General features: G+C 53.6%; 1 protein-coding gene across 3 annotated transcripts in view; it reads left to right on the top strand.

Annotated features, from left to right (window-relative positions):
- Positions 1-297: 297 nt before the first annotated feature.
- The window catches only part of Tbx4 (T-box transcription factor 4), a 30,821-nt gene continuing 14,932 nt past the window's right edge, over positions 298-16,186 (top strand). For all 3 annotated transcript variants that reach the window (XM_070027075.1, XM_070027076.1, XM_070027074.1), the window contains exons 1-5: positions 298-426; positions 4,058-4,258; positions 4,969-5,063; positions 12,940-13,059; positions 15,169-15,316. In XM_070027075.1, the coding sequence (XP_069883176.1) occupies positions 4,061-4,258; positions 4,969-5,063; positions 12,940-13,059; positions 15,169-15,316 (561 nt within the window). In that variant the 5' untranslated portion in view covers positions 298-426; positions 4,058-4,060. The remainder of the gene's footprint in view (positions 427-4,057; positions 4,259-4,968; positions 5,064-12,939; positions 13,060-15,168; positions 15,317-16,186) is intronic.

Here is a 16,186-nt window from a genome sequence, read left to right as displayed (position 1 = left end):
CACCCCCGCCCTAGGGCCGCAGCGAGAGCACCAGGCCGCGCCGGCGGAGGACCTTGCAGCCCGAGCAGAGTTTGGGGACCTGCGGACCATGGAGTCCCAGGACCCTAGAACCTCCCTCCCCGGGGGGCGGCGGGTGCAGACTGATTGACAGCGGCGACGTCAGAGCAAGGGGGGGGGTGGCCCTGGAGGGAGGGAGGGAGGAAGGGAGGGAGGGAGGGGGAGGAGGAGGAGGGAGTTGAGGCCCCAAAGTGCAGCCTCGGAGATCAAGGGCCCGCTCCACAGCCGGGATGTGTCCAGCCCCGAGGGCGCGGCGGGCAGTGGGACCCTGACCCAGCGGCGGGAGTGGGAGCCCCGGCTGCTCCCCGCGTCCGAGCCGGCCGTGGATCCCGGGCTGCAGGCGCCTCCGCATGCGGCAGCGCAGTTAGGGTGAGTGTGGGTGTCAGTGGGATGCTGACGGGTGGGAGTTCGGGGGCTGGGGGCAGCCGGAGCCCCGGTTAGGCTGCGAGGTGGAGGAGGATAAATTGGAACGGGGCGAGAAGAAACTCCCGGCGCGAGCGCCTGGTTCCAGCCGGGTGGCTCGGCCCAAAAGCAGGCAACTGGGGCGCCAGCCCCGCTTTCCAAGTAACGGAGCGAATTGGGTCTAGGGACCCCAGAGCGTGTGCACCACCGAGCCAGCGCCATAGCAACCACAGGACTGAAGTTAAGGTGGACTGGGGGATCCGTGGCCTTGAAATTGGTGTTCCCCAAATAAGAAAGGCCAAAGGGGACTCGAGTCCTGGAGCGAAAATCGGAAATCCATGCAGAAATGTGAATGATCACACTGGACTTCAGGATCTTTCATGCAACAGACTCGTCAAGACTAAATAAATGTTATACACAAGTAACGATAGGTGGTCAAAATTATCAATGTGAGCAGTTATCAAAAAAACAAGGCTGAGCGGCAGAACTGATTAAAAACACTTGGATTTTACAGTAAAAATTCTTTCGCAATCAAATGAAAATAATAACTAGAGCTTTGAAAGGATCAAAGATAAAGTTACTGCAAATATAGAAATGATAAGTATATTAAAATCAATAGGCGATCGTTGATAACAAATAGTAATGATGTAACAAATGCCTAAACTCGCGGACAACGAAGCAAAAAATGAATGATGAAAAACACTTTTAAGGAAAATACTATTGTTAACACTGACAGAATATGATCGTCTAATGTCCTGTAGTGAACTATTAAACCAAAATCTTAAGAGCAATATTAACATAAGGACATAGTAAGGAGGATTACAGAAGTAATATGATAATTTATAGCCAAGGTATTAATAGTCACAATAACATTACAAATAATGGTTGAGTAATAAGAATAACTGTACGAATGTGATGAAACATAATCAAGAGTATGGAGGGCTGAAGCAATATTCCATATTACGCCAAAGTAAGGAGAAATAATGATGTGAGGAAAAATAACTAGCCAATTTGATCTTTACCATTACAAAAAAATGACAAAGTAAGATATTATAATGATATGACGGACAGTAACACCTGGAGTAAAGTGAACATTCTCAGCAAAACAAATGATGGCAAGATCATAAGGAAAGTAAAGATGCAGAGTAAACGAATATTAATATTGAGAACAGTATTTCAAGTTATGTTGAATAAAAATCTGCTGAAACTCTCAAAGTCTAGACCTGGAGTGAAGAGCTAGAAATGGAAACATTTTAGGGACACAGGATAAAGTCAAATAATGGCACATTAATAGGACCTCTTGGAACATTGTATCTAATGACTAAGATATTGACAACCCTATTACAAATGCGCTGGAAGGCCCTGGAATTCTGACGCCATGACAGAAAAGCAACAACGTATTTAATAATAATCTAACTCATGATTAAACTAGTGCTTTAACCATGCAGTGGTAGAGATGAAGGTGCAAATGATTCACGTGGAAGGGTAAAAAAAATGTTACTGAACTGATCAAAATACAAGTCTGTATTTAATATAAAATATTAAAATAGTACAAAATGGTAAAGATTTCTCCAGTGCAGCGGGAAGAAAAAAAAAATCACTAATCATCTGGATGTGGAAAGAAAAGTGCTGCCTTCTTTGGAAACTGAGGCTGCCAAACCCGACGAGCCCAAGCCCATAGGTCGCGGTCTGCGCCTGTGGAGGGGTGACGCGGGCCGAGGACCCAGTGGGGGCGCGGGATCCGCCGTGAGACCCGCCACGCCAGTAAGCCGAGCGGCCTGCGGGGTCGGGGCTGGGGGCCAGCCCCACAGGAACAACACCACCACCACCCCCAAAAATTGAGGGGTGTCTCAGATTGGGCAGCCGAGCTGCGGTCAGAATTCAGCCCCGCGATGGAGAAAAGGAGGCTTCGAAGTCCAAGAAGGGAATGGAGCGCCGCGCAGTCAGCGCCGCCGACCTGCGTCGCGCGCTCGGGCAGCACAAGGCGCCGGGCGGGTTGAGAGTGCGGGGCTGGGAAGCCCAACACCGCCAGCACCGGTGTGCCGACGCCCCCAGGAGATCTCGGCGACGCCCTAGGCAGCCCCTCCTCTCCTGGAGCCGCCCGATGCCGGTGCTCGGGGCCAGTCCTGGCTGGACCCCAACATACAGGAAGAACCAGTACCTAGACTCGGGCGCACAACTGCCCTCTTTGGAGACCCTTGGGGTTTCGAAGCTCAACTGAGGACACGGACGTCAAGCAAGGCGGGTGCTGGGTGCCCCAGCCACGTCCAGCCAGACTTGTTCACCCCCCCCCGGCTGTGGCCTAGGATCCACGGGACTGTCAGCTTTATCTTTATGGGCTTTTCCCAGCCCCGGCTGCTCCGGGCCCCTTTTTATCTCCTCGGTTGCACTTGGCTTGTTTATTTTTTCCGAGGCCCTGGGAGCCCGAAGTCTAAGCCTGGGATAGGGAGACTCGTGAAGAGGGTGAGTTAGAGGCCTGCGTCTGGGAGACCAAGGATAGAACAGAAAGACTAGGAGAGAAAGGAGAGATTCCTGCATAAAACCTTAGACTCACACCCCAGCAGAACACACACACACACACACACACACACACACACACACACACACACACACGGAGGGAATGGGAATGGTCGCACCTCCGATGGGTGTATGATGCGCCTGGTCGGGACACTGGGCAAGCTGAGCTGTCCTCTGGAGTCTCAGGGCCAGCTGCAGGCAGGTAGTGGGCACAGGGGAAGGAGGGTAAACAGGCCCAGACTCTGGGCCTGAGGCTGGACGAGGCTGTGTAGGTGCAGTGGAGACTCTCCACTGGCCTGATTTTTTTTTCTTTCGGCCAAGAAGGGTCTGGGTCCTTTGGCCCAAAGCAGAGCCCTTTGGAAGGAAAGTGTGAGTGGGTGAGCAGCTCGTGTGGAGGAGGCCTGGGTTGGAGGGCGGCTAGGAGGGGGCAGCTTTTGGGGAGGGGAGGAGCAGGATGGTGTGGGAGAGTGCTAGGACCCCAGGGAATGAATAGGAGCAAATACCCCAGTGGCCAGGAAGTCTCCACCCGACTCTTGCCTGAGGGTGGAGGGGAGGAAGGAGACCTGTCCGGGTCCCGAGGGCCACCCAGCTCAGGCCCTCTGTAGGAATGGAGCTTCAGGAGCAGCCTCTAGGCCTAGGTCTCCCCTCCCACCAGTCCAGGGAGTTGTCCTGGCTGCCCCAGACCCCCCCTCCCACACACACCCCAAAATAAAATGAGGACGGGACCCACAAGACCCAGGCCTGGGAGCCCAGCAGGAGGGGGGTCTGGGGGTGCAGCTGGGGCTATGCCGAGAAGGCGGTTCTTTTCCCCAGACCTACTCACCACGCAGCCCCACACCCCGGGACACGCAGACCTTGCCCAGAGCGCGCAGACCCTCTCGGGTTCAAAGCCTGGAGGGAGGAGGTGAGCACCTCGAGCTCCCCACACGCGCCCTCCCCCAGCTCCGGAGGGGGCGGGGTCCACGTGCGGCGGGGAGGCCCCTGCGCCCACCTCCAAGCCCCCAGCTCCACCAGGCCGGGCCACCCGGGCCTCTGGCGAGTGTGGATCTGAGGAGTGACTGGGCGCTCGCTGTGTCCGCAGGAGATGCTTCAGGATAAGGGTCTGTCGGAGAGCGAGGAGGCCTTTCGGGCCCCGGGCCCAGCGCTCGGCGAGGCCAGTGCGGCCACCAACGCCAACGCCCCCGAGCCCGCGCTGGCCGCGCCTGGCCTCAGCGGAGCCGCGCTGGGCAGCCCCCCGGGCCCCGGCGCCGATGCCGTCGCCACCGCTACCACCGCCGAGCAGGTAGGGCTGGCCCAGCCGTCGGGGAAGACAGCGGGTGCGGGTTTGTGTGTGGCGGGTCATTTGGTCTGATCGAGATAGAACTCCCGGGTAGGGCGGCCCGGCTGGGTCTGGAATGATCAGCCGAGTTTGTTATCACTGGGCGTGTTTCGTGTTCTCAGCTTCGAGCCTTGGGGAGAAAGTCAAGGGCAGGGGAGCGAAGGGAGACTCCTGGGGGCAGGGCGAAGGCTGGGGGGGGGGTGCAAGCTGGTGGAGTTGCTGTGGGGCTGCGGGGTCATCCACAATCCCCAAATGGAGCCTGTGTGCGTCTGCGTCAGCCCGGGCTGCTGCGGGTGCGCTCCCGCCCGCGCGCGTGCGCGCCTCTCCCGGTGGCCGAGGGTCTGTCCACAGGCTTGTGCTAGCCACGTGAAGCATTCATGTTCGTGCAAGAGTGTGTCCCCCTCTTCTCCTCCCCCCCCCACCGCGATACTGGAGTTTCCTCTGCGGGCTCGTCTGTGGGCGCAGACCCAAAGCAGGGAGCGTTGAGCCGCCGATGGCATTTTTTTTTTTTTAAAAACATTCACTAATGGTTCAAGAGAATCTTGTGAAACGAGATCTCCAAACGTGGGCTCCTGGAATGGCACCCTTTTCTCCATCTTCTTCCGGCCTGTGTTCTCCTTTCCTTGGAGCCGTGGGCCGGACAGACATGTGTTCCTCCTTCCTCCTGTCCCCAGACCATCGAGAACATCAAGGTGGGGTTGCATGAGAAGGAGCTCTGGAAGAAATTCCACGAGGCGGGCACCGAGATGATCATCACCAAGGCGGGCAGGTCAGCGCTGGGAGATTTACGTGTGTGGGTGTGGGTGTGTGGCTGGGGGTGCTGAAGATGACCAGGTAGGACCTGAGGGTCATCTCCAAGGGGCGCCGAACAGTCCTGTGGGTTCCTGGCCTGAGGGGCCTAAGGAGAGTCAGGATCAGCCGCTTCAAATCTCACCACCACATCTCCCAGCCGCTGAGGCTGAAGGGAAAGTGGTCTGGAGGCTGGAGGGGAGGGGCAATGCTATGTAAATGACATGCAAACCAGAGTGGCCACGCCCCACAGCGCAGCACCAGCTCTTTTGGCAGAGCTGCTTGGCCCGCCTCTCTTTGAGGACTAGGGGGTCGGTTTTCCGGATTGGTGGGATTGGGGACCCAGAGTTGCCCCTCAGATGATAGTAGGTATGACTACATTTTTCAATTTGGGTAACAGCAAGAAACCCAGGTCTCCCCTCTTAAGAGCAGACTCCACCTCTGCCAATGGGAAGGCGTGCTGTGTGTGTTGAAGGCTGTGTGTGTGTGTGTGTGTGTGTGTGTGTGTGTGTGTGTGTGTGTTGTTGTTGTTGTCTGGGGTGGGGAAGGGGCAGCTCTCCCCAGCTGCTGCCAGAGAGGGGTGATTTATAAAGTGGAAACATCTTTAAAATGCACTGGTGTCTGTGGGAGAGACCAGGGAGGAGAAGGCGAGAGGAGGAAGATGCAGACTGCACGCAGGACAGGGTGGATGACAGAGGCACCCTAAGGAGGGTGTCTGGGGGTGCAGCCTGAACAGCTCCAGCACAGTTCTCACCTGGGGGATTGCTGGGGACATGGTAAAGTTCATGTTCAGGACATGTGCACATGTATAACTCCCCCCCCTCCCGCCCCACATGCCCACATTTGATTTTGGTCCTTAGGGACAGGTTGAGAAAATGTCCCTTTGTCTGGCTATACGCCCATAACTGAGGTTTTTGGAGAAATAAGTGGTGAACCATCAAAAGCTAGGGAGAGAGGACTGTTCCAGTTCCAACGAGGCTATTTCCATCTGTGCAACCCTCAGACTGGGGACTTAAGGGTCTCTGCCCCCTTCCCACTCCCTTCCCATTCCATCTGTAAAAGAAAAGGCGCTGCTTTGTACAGTTGTCCATAAAGCACTTAGCACCATGTGCTTCAAAAGAAACCAAAGCTGGTGGTCTGCTGTGTGTCGTGTAGGGGTGCTGTGCTCCTTCCCGGCTGCTCGCTGGCCTGCCTTGCAAAGTTTCCCTTATTTTGTTGAGGGTGGCGGCCTGGACACTTGGCCACCCTCATTGACTTGGGAGATGGCATGGCCCTCCAGGATCCTCTATCAAGGAAGGAGCAAGACTGGTTTCAGGGCCAGAGTTTCTGTATTCAGGGGACCGAGACTGGTGGGAAAGTGTCCTATGCAACCACCATTGGGGACAGAGGGGGACAGATGACACCAGCTCTGCCTCTCCCAAGCGGGGTGCAGTTGGCCAAGTCACTAACCCCCTGTAGCTATGCTGTCAGCTGAATGCTAACTGCAGATTTACCTGATGCCCTTTCCCTTCCCAGTTACTTTGAGACTCAAACCAGGGGAACAGATGAGTGGTGCTGGGTAAAATGGCAGGTGGTCCACAGGTGTGAAGAGGCGGATTTATTTCTTGTGCCTGCTGGGACAGAGGAAAGGAAAGAAAGAGCAATCCAGAAATTCCATGTGTAGGCAGTAGAAACCACCTTGTCTCTTGAAAATCGATGGCCAGCGTGTGTTCTCTGGGCATACCTGCCTTCTGCTATTTTAAACAAAAGGCATTTGTGGCTTTCCTTGGTGGGTTCCCTGCACCTGCATGGTTATCTTCCTTATTGGCGCTCAGTACCCCACAGGAGAGGCAATCCGTTTTAAGCTGATGTTTGTGTCGGCTCTTAATGGAGTCTTAGAGATGAGTCTCTGGGAATGATAATTCTTTTTAAATGGCAGTGGTGAATAGCCTTTCATTTCTTTGGAAGGAGGACATCTAGTCCAGTCCTTCCGAGAGTCACTACCCATCCTCATGCCCTAGTTTTGTTTGTTCATGACAACATCATTGAATCTTAAACTCGAGACTTGGGTGCTGTACCTTCTTTTTTTTTTTTTTCTGCTCAAGGCTGGCATTCTACCACCAGACTTCCAGCTTTTTGACTGTTCATTGGAGATAAGAATCTCACAGACTTCCTTGAGCAGGCTGACTTTGAATCAGACCTTCAGATCTCAGCCTCTTGAGTAGCTGGGATTACAGACATGAGTTGCCTGGCTTGCTTCATAGTTCTTATAGACACTGCTTCCACTGCAAACCTGTCTACTGCCTTCTCTTTCTTTCCTGTCTTCCTCCCCCTTTCCCCCCCCCACCCCTTCCCTCCTTCCCTCTTCCCTTTTTCCTTATTGCTGGGGATCCAGGTCCTCCTCCAGCTGCTATCACTAAACTACCTCTTCCCAACTTAGATGCCACTTTCTTTGCCTTGCTCATTAAGCCAGGGCAGCTACTGGACGCAGCCCCCCTTTGGCCTTTGCTTTGTACAAGCCTGCGGCTCTTCAACACTGTCCAGTGCCTCTCCTAGTTCCCCTAAAAGCTCTGTGTCTCTACCAGAACCTTCCTGGTATGGTCTCCTTTCTCAGCTAATGGCTTGGACCTTTCTTCTGAGTTTTGATCATTGATTCATAGACTATAAAAGAGCTAGGAGTCTGAAAGAACAGAAACCAAACCCCAGAGAAGGCATGTGAAGCGATTACCAGGTCTACATAACCAAGTAGCCAGTGTACCCTACTCCCAGAACAAGACCCTAACTTGGAGAGACCCCTTTGATTTTTTTTAAAAAAATATTTCAGGGCTCTCTTTAGAATGGGTTTGCTATCTGGCCCTAAGGATGCTGACTAGTTAGGAACATGAAAACTGCTGTCTGGTTGAGGGAAGAGGGGACTCTGGAGAAGAGGAGCCAGTCATAATAAATAGTCTCAGGCCAATTTGAGTTCTTTGGTCACAAGCCTCCTGTCTTAGACCACTGGGTCATTGAAAATCTGGAGGTAAAAGAGAGAAGAGTCTCTCTCCTTAGGTAGTCTTTGAATGACTGATTCCATCTGGTTAATCCATTCCTGAATGCACTGGAGCCCCGGATGTTAGGTATAAAATGAGGGTCAAATCCTCCCCAGCCAGCCTCTTGTCTTCTAAGTCCTCTGCACCCAGGGCCCTCATACTGGTGACTGCAGCGAGCAGAACTCTCTCCTCAGATCCCTGCCAAGCCTGATCTGTGTGAGAAACTGCATTTTCTCCCAAACACAGATAAAAGTGAGCTCCACAAAAATTTAAATATAAACCTCCCCAAAGGAAAATTTCCTAACTGTCTGACTGCCCTACTCCTAGGTCATGGTTTTTACACCAGATAAATCTCCGCTATCAGCCTTCAGAGCCTGTTGAGTTCAATGTTGCTTGTGTTAGTGACAGTGAATTTGCGTTTGAAAAATGAACTACCGATGAGAACTCCTGTTGAACCTGTATTGTTTGTTATTCTGAGGCAAGGATTTGGCCCGGCTTAATCCGGGGCTTCAAAGCCAATTGCCCTTGCTCTGTATACAGAGCGTCAGAGCCCAGTGGCGTGGATGATAAGAGAAGTAAGGGTTGAAGACACTGGGAAAGTGGGTTGGGGAGAGAGTGCTTTGATCTCTTCTCAAAGTATTTTCTGAAAGCAAAAGTCTATCAGAAGGAAGTGCCTTTAAAAAAAGAAAGAGGGAAGCAATTGACCTTCCCAAACAACATCCATTCCACACACCCTCCCCTGCCCCTCCCCTTAGGGAAAATATTTCTTAAAATGCTTTGGGTGGATTAGAACTACCCCCTCCCCCCAGTGTGTGTGTGTGTGTGTGTGTGTGTGTGTGTGTGTGTGTGTGTGTGTGTGTGTGTGAAGTGGGAATCTATTGAGAACTACTGCTCTCAGAAATCATTTGGCTACAATGGGTTTGGGCTTAGTATGAGCAGCACCCGCAGCCCTACGCTAACCTAACCTTATTGGGCTCAGAGACATTAGAGTTGGAAAGATGGGTGGGGTTTCCGGTGGACCCCAGACTTTTTCCTGTATCTCATTTTGTTTCTCTTCAGACTCTGCGCTCCAAAGCATGCCCCCGTGTGTGTGTGTGTGTGTGTGTGTGTGTGTGTGTGTGTGTGTGTGTGTGTGTGTGTGTGAGAGAGAGAGAGAGAGAGAGAGAGAGAGAGAGAGAGAGAGAGAGAGAGAGAGCATGTATACTTTTCCATGTAGGTTTTATTGAAGTTGAATATTTCTGCAGAAGAGCACACAAATCTTAGTTTTACAACTCCATAGACTTTCGCAAAATGAACACATGGTGTTCATGGTGTAAGCACGGGTCCACTTCTAAAGGAAGAGAATAGCATCAGTCTCCTTGTTTTCCTCCGGTGCGCCCTCCACTCACCACTGCGCCCCCAAAGTCTCCAGACTTCCCACCCCTTAGGGTTGGTGGGACATCCGGAGAGTGCTTTTTCTACCACCTGCTTGTAAGGGAATGCACGTGTGTAGTCGTTTCTGGAGCGTCCTCTCCCGATTGGGGCTACAGTGGGATTGGGATTTGGGGCTTCTCCACGCAGAAACAACAACAACAAAAAGAAATCTAAGCAGACCCCTGGGGTCGCTATTCTAGTCCTCCAGGGCTGGAGGTGGTGTAAAAGTCAGCGCCCTGAATTGGACAATTCTGGGGCGCCCAGCCATCACCGCGCGTCTCCTCTTAGCACCGAGCTCGCATTTACAGATTTGTGGCCCAAATCAAAACGCCCCGATTCCTTGCTTGGGCCGAGCCAGCCTCGGACACAGACGGCCACTGGAAGAGGCTCCGCAGTTCCTGCTAAACCCACTTCTGAGTACTCAGAAGGCGACACGGGGCTCCCGGGGCCCGCAATCTTCCCAAATGGCTCCCCCGGATCCGAGGGGCCGCGGGGCTTGCCGCGGGTGCCCGGCGGGCGGCGGAGCCGTTTCCGCGCTCCCTGCGTCTGCGGCGGCGCGGGGGAGCCCGGACCGCGCGCGGGGGGCGCGTGGCGCGGCCAGCCGGCGCGTGGGACGGCGCCAAGGGTGTGGGGGCGCTGCGCAAGGGCGGAGGCCCGGGGACTGGAGGGGAGCAGGGGCCTGGGGCGCCCGCCGAGCCCGCTGGGAGCCGGGGGTTCCGCTGCCGGAGTCCGCTCAGCCTGCACGCACGGACGGCGCCGTCGGGGCCTCCTCCCTTCTTGCTCCTCCCTCCCTCCCCAGCCCGCGGAGGCGTTGCTTTCCCCCATAGGGTGGTGGGGTCTCAGGTACGTTTCCCGACTTCAGTTAGAGACGGAACCCACCGCTCACGCCGGGTTTCCTCTGCTGCGTTAGTGAGGACCTGTGGTTTGCCAGCAGAGCCCCCCAGGAAGTCGCCCCTTTCACCTCCCCAGGCCTCTGTGGCCGCCTGACCTGATGAGTAACTCTTGGGGCTCCAACCTGAGCGCTCGGGGTTCTCAGAGGGTAGGGGGAGGCCTGTCTTTCCTCCGTGTGAACCTCCTGCAGCCGCCCAGGCTGGAATTCCCCCAACTGGACTGCCGCAGTCCCATCGGGCCATTTGTCTCCATGATCACGGGGGAGGGGGAGGGGAGCGCTGCCCCCCTCCCTCAGCCAGTTCAACCTTTAGTAGAGAACCCCTGAACTTCTCACCCAGACCGGATTCCCTGGGTGCCCTGCCTAGGACGCAGTGGGCAGACGGGGCAGAGCTTGCACGCGCTCTCTTTTTCTTGCACACCTGTTCTTGGGAGGGATCTGGTCCAGCTTGGGGTTCAAGGAGGGGCCAAATGACAAGACACCAGCTATGTTTGCAGAGCACAGGCCCCTGAGAAGGCTTCTAGGAAGCACTTAACTTCTGCCCGGCCTTTGGGGCTTCTGAAGTGAATGGAAGAGGAGCGCAAGGACAAAAATCCCTCAGCACCTCACTTGGGCAGATAGGTGAAGTGGTGGCCAGCATTTCATCCTGACCCCCCACCCTGCCTTTGTGGACTCCAGCCTGCCCTCTGCTGCTCTACCTGGAATGATGGACTATAGGACAGACAAAGTGCAGCGCCCCCCCCCCCCCCCCCCCGTGCCAGCTCCAGCTCAGCCAGGGCCTCCCCATTTTGTGGCTGTTTCTGTAGTAGCTACAAAATGGTGGCCTGGAGGGGACAGGATTCCTGGCCTTCCCCCAGGGAGGGGGAAGGCAGCTGTTGCTCTCCCTGCTTCAGCTTTAGGCCCCCCAGGAGAACAGCAGGGCCAGGAAAGAGGGTGGTGCAGGCTCCAGCTGTGCCCTCAGCCAGGCAGGGGCTGGTGAGCTGGAGGAGGCAGGCAGGACTCAGTTCCGAGCCTTCTCACTTCCCCCATAGAGAGGGGGTGGGGAGATATTTGAAAATGCTTTCAATTGACATCTGAGACAAATTCTTCCACACGGTTTATAAGTCCCTAGACTTGCAGTTAGAACTCCCCCGCCCTCCAGGCACGCACACATGCACACATGCGCACTGGCACCACGTGTGCACGCATACGCACATGCGCCTGGGAGCCCAGGCCTACACACCACCCTACTTCCACTCTGCAGTGAGCTCACCTTCCGCCTCAGGGTCCTGGAGGGGGTTTGCTGTAGGGTCTGCCAGCTTCTGGAGGCCTTGATTCTTTCTAGAAGCCCTTCCTATATCCAGGTAAGCTGGTGTTCCCTATCCACAAAAGGAGGAACTCAGATCTGTCTGAGGTGGTGTCTTGGCTGAGAGCAGATAGCTTTCTTGGAGTGGACTGGCTGATCATAGACCAGCTCAGAGGGTTGGTTATGGTTTTTCTGGTGGCTTCAGTCAGGTTTGAGTCAGAGGTGGTTGGAGGCTGAGGAGGTCTGTAAATTCTGTCTCTCCTCCACTGGTCAAGTCCAGTGTTGGGACTTGGTGAGCAGGGAAGGGAGCTAGGCAAGCTTAAACACATGGCTGCATGGTTGTCCCTATCTGCTGAGGGGGGGATGCCTTTTTCTAGAAGGTTTTCAAGCCTTGAAGTCTTGGATAGTTTCAGGGTGGGATTCCAAAAAGGTGTTTTTTGTTGTTATTGTCCTTGGTGGTGGTGAATCATTTGCATCAAAGTAGGCTATAGCTCTGACTTGTGGGAGTGGAACTCAGCAGGGACTGTGGCAATGGTCATAAATCTTATTTAACCCTTCTAGCAATCTCTGAGAGCTAATGGTATTTTCTTCACTTTGGAGCAAGGGAAACCAAGGCAGAGACCTGAGCAAGTTGCCCAAGGCCTCAAGCTGGTCAGAGGTGGGGCTAGACTGTGGACCACAGCAGGGTGGTTTCAGAATCCTTTACATTGTTGTCTGTGGGGCTCCTGGACTGACTTGGATTTCCAATTAGGGTGCTCAGCCCAAGGGAGGCATTCCCCCATAGGAAGCTTGCTTGAAGAATCCAAACCTAGCAAGGTTTTCAGCAGCATTCTTCTGGTTGTCTGTGAGTTGGTTAAAAGTCTAACGGTTTCCATCTGAACATGACCCCAAGGTGGCATCTTGTGGCATCTGGGGGCAGCTGGCAGGGGCTGGCACATTATATGCTGTGTATGGTAGCCAAGGACAGAAGAGGAATTGAGGCAAGAATTGAAAACTCTCTCACAATCCTGACCAGGGTCTCTTCTGTTCCAGTGGCTCACAGCCAATCTTAGGGGACAGGAATTTGGGACAAGGTGTAAACTGCTTTTCTGGACAAGACTGCTGGGTGATAGGGGCTCAGAATGACAGCGAGGGCAGAGGGAGAAGTAGGCTGTGCAAACCACAGCTACCTCTTGCTTAAAGGGCTCTGGTCTGCCGCCTCACTAACTCTGTGCTATTTCTCCTGGTGCTCTGCCCACCCCCAACCCCTGGGCTCCTTCAGGAGGATGTTCCCCAGTTACAAGGTTAAAGTCACAGGCATGAACCCCAAGACCAAGTATATCCTGCTTATTGACATCGTCCCTGCAGATGACCATCGCTATAAGTTTTGTGACAACAAATGGTAAGAGCCTTCCCTCAATTCCCTCCCTACCCCCCAAAGAAAACACCTGGTGCTCCATAAGGCCATAAGGGGAGTTCCTAATCAGCCTAAGTGATTGCCAGCTCTTCACTAAGGTCTGCTGCCTTCACCTAAGACTATAGGGGCTGAGAATTGACCATAGTCTGTCCACCTGAAGCAGGTGGGTTGGGACTGAAAACAAGCTCTGGCGCTCAGTGTTTGTTGGATTTCATAGGTCTTCACTCTCCCCAAGTGGTGGACAATCAGGCCTTGATGACTGTGTGTTAGAGGGTTGTAAACAGGAACACCTGGTGGATTTAGACTCTGTTGGTGGCTCACTAGGAAGAAGGGTGTGGGCTGTTTTCTCTGGGGACTTTTTTTTGGGGGGGGGCGTCCAGTCATGGGGCCTGAACTCTGGGCTTAGGCGCTGTCCCTCAGCTCTTCAGCTCAAGGCTAGCACTCTACTACTGGAGCCACAGCGCCACTTCCAGCTTTTTTCTTTTTGCTTATGTGGTGCTGAGGAATCAAAACCAGGGCCTCAGGCATGCAAGGCAAGTGCTCTACCACTGAGCCACTGTTCCAGCCCCCGGCTTTTTTCTTTTTGCTTATGTGGTGCTGAGGAATCAAACCCAGGGCTTCAGGCATGCAAGGCAAGCGCTCTACCACTGAGCCACCTTCCCAGCCCCTCTCTTGGGACTTTAATGGTTTGTTGTCTAGCCTGTGGTGGCTGCCTTCTGGTTTTCCCCTCATGTCCGCTGCCTGCAGTGTTCCCCTCTCAGGTTCAACTTCCACATTCACATGGAGTGAGGCTGCTGTCTGGGGGTGGGTGGTAGACTTTTTGGCAAGGGCCCAGGGAGGTTGGCAAATTGGCCAAACCAACCTGGGGTCCAGGTAAGTGAGGGATGGGCTGCTTTTCAGGAGGCCAACTCTATAGGATCTTGTCCACCCCTGGAGTTCAAAGCTATGTCTGCTTGAAAGCAGGCTAGCTGGGTGCCCGTGGCTCATGCCTGTAATCCTAGCTACTCAGGAGGCTGAGATCTGAGGATCACAGTTTAAAGCCAGCCCGGGCAGGTAAGTCTGACAGACTCTTATCTCCAATTAACCACCAGAAAACCAGAAGTGGTGCTGTGGCTCAAAGTGGTAGAGTGCAAGCTTTGAGCTGAAGAGCTGAGGGACAGTGCCCAGGCCCAGAGTTCAAGCCCCATGACTGACAAAAACAAATAATCTTAAATAAGCAAGCAAGCTAAGGTCCTGGGCTCCATGGGGACAGAAATGGGGACAGATTTGGTGGCAAGGTACTGGCTATGTTTCTATTCTCTCTGCACATTAGATTAGAACTCAGAGCTGACTCTAGCAAAGGGTCCAGCTGCCAATTAATTTCATACCTTTTTATTGGGGGGGCAAACAATTTAAAAGTTGTTTAGGTTCTTTGATAAGTTCCCTCCAATAGTACAATTTTATAACATTTTAAAATTGTAAGTATAGAGCCCATCACCAGTGGCTCATGCCTATAATCCCAGCTACTAAGGAAACTTGAGATCTGAGGATCGGGGTTCAAAGCCAGCCCAGGAAAGTTTGTGAAACTCTTCAATCCAAAAAAAGCCAGGAGTAGAGCTGTGTCTCAAGTGGTAGAGTGCTAGCATTGAGCATAAGAGCTTAGGGACAACATCCAGGTCCAGAGATCAAGCCTCAGGACCAATCCAAAAGAAGTAAAAATAAATAAAATATATGTATAAATGTATAGTGTCTGGAGTATAGCTTAATAGTATTTAGCATATATGAGGCTCTGGGTTTGATCCCCAGTACTGCCAAGAAAAAGTAAGAATTCTAAATATACTACATATACAGAAGTGCCATGCAATCTATGTGATGAGCCTCAGTCCTTCAGATCTAAGTCACACTTAGCATCATCTGCCACTTCCTCCTGGAGTGAAGCGGTTTAGAACTGCTGTCTGCTCCCCAGCCCCCTGCTCTGCCCTGCCTCCTTTCCTGACCCATCCAGCGGTGTGATGGGAACAGCAGAGTGTTTTCCTCTTGGCACTGGGGTTGGCTCTCAGAGGGGAGCAGGACCCCGGTGCACTCAACTCCTCCCTCCATTTGCTCTATTGGTAGGATGGTGGCAGGAAAGGCTGAGCCGGCCATGCCAGGAAGGCTCTACGTCCACCCTGATTCTCCTGCCACAGGGGCCCACTGGATGCGGCAGTTGGTCTCTTTCCAGAAGCTGAAGCTGACAAACAACCACCTGGATCCCTTTGGCCATGTAAGAATGGGGTCTTCCGGGCCTTGGGAGGCAAGTCCTGGGGACTGGCAGGGGCGGGGCAGGGAGAATCCCCTCAGAGTGTGACCTGGGCCTTGGCACTTGTGTGTGTGTGTGGGGGGGTCTTTACAGAGGGAGCACAGGCCTCTGCTCTCATAGACAGCTGTATACCTCACATCCCACTTTCTGGCTAATGACTGTGAGCAAGTGTCTCAGTGAGACTTTTAGAGCCTTGGTTTCCTGTGGAGACAGTGGAAATGACCCTAAGTATGTTGTTCATGGTAGTGAGGTTTAACTGGAATGATACACAGAAAGCATCTTGCAGAGAGTGATGATGATGATGATGATGATGATGATGATGATGATGATGATGATGATGATGTTGATGTTGTTGTTGATGATGGGCCAAATCTCTCAGCTTCACTTTTCCAAACTCTGATCTTGCTGGAGCATCACCCAAGACCTGAGGATGGACTCTGAAGCCCCTTTTTGGTATGTTCTATCTTCCTGGTCTCTGGAAGAGAAGACCTCCATTTGGCTCCTGGGTGTGCTTCTGGCTGGGATCTGGCGATCATGGGATTCTGAGGCCCCAGGGATGTCATTGCTGCCGCCGCCCATCCAGCCTGGTGGATGCTCATTCTTTCCCCGTCTGGTGCTGGCAGGCCCACAACAAGGAGCATTTTATGTGGAAATATTTAGCTCAAGTGTGGAGCGAACAGAAGCCTGGCAGCTGGTACCATCTGCCAGGGCTCAGGCCCTGCCTCTGAGGACTGCCATGGTTACTGTGGAAGCAGGGGGCAGAGGCACTGCAGGGTGCAGGGCGGTAGAGGTTCTGGATGCCTTCGTGGTGCTCCACACATAACGCGCAGGGTG

This window comes from Dipodomys merriami, unplaced genomic scaffold, assembly GCF_024711535.1.
Source record: "Dipodomys merriami isolate MVZ:Mamm:240054 unplaced genomic scaffold, mDipMer1.0.p SCAF_19, whole genome shotgun sequence".
Classification (NCBI taxonomy): domain Eukaryota; kingdom Metazoa; phylum Chordata; class Mammalia; order Rodentia; family Heteromyidae; genus Dipodomys; species Dipodomys merriami.
Note: the sequence above shows the minus strand (reverse complement) of the source record. Positions and strands in the feature narration are given on the sequence as shown.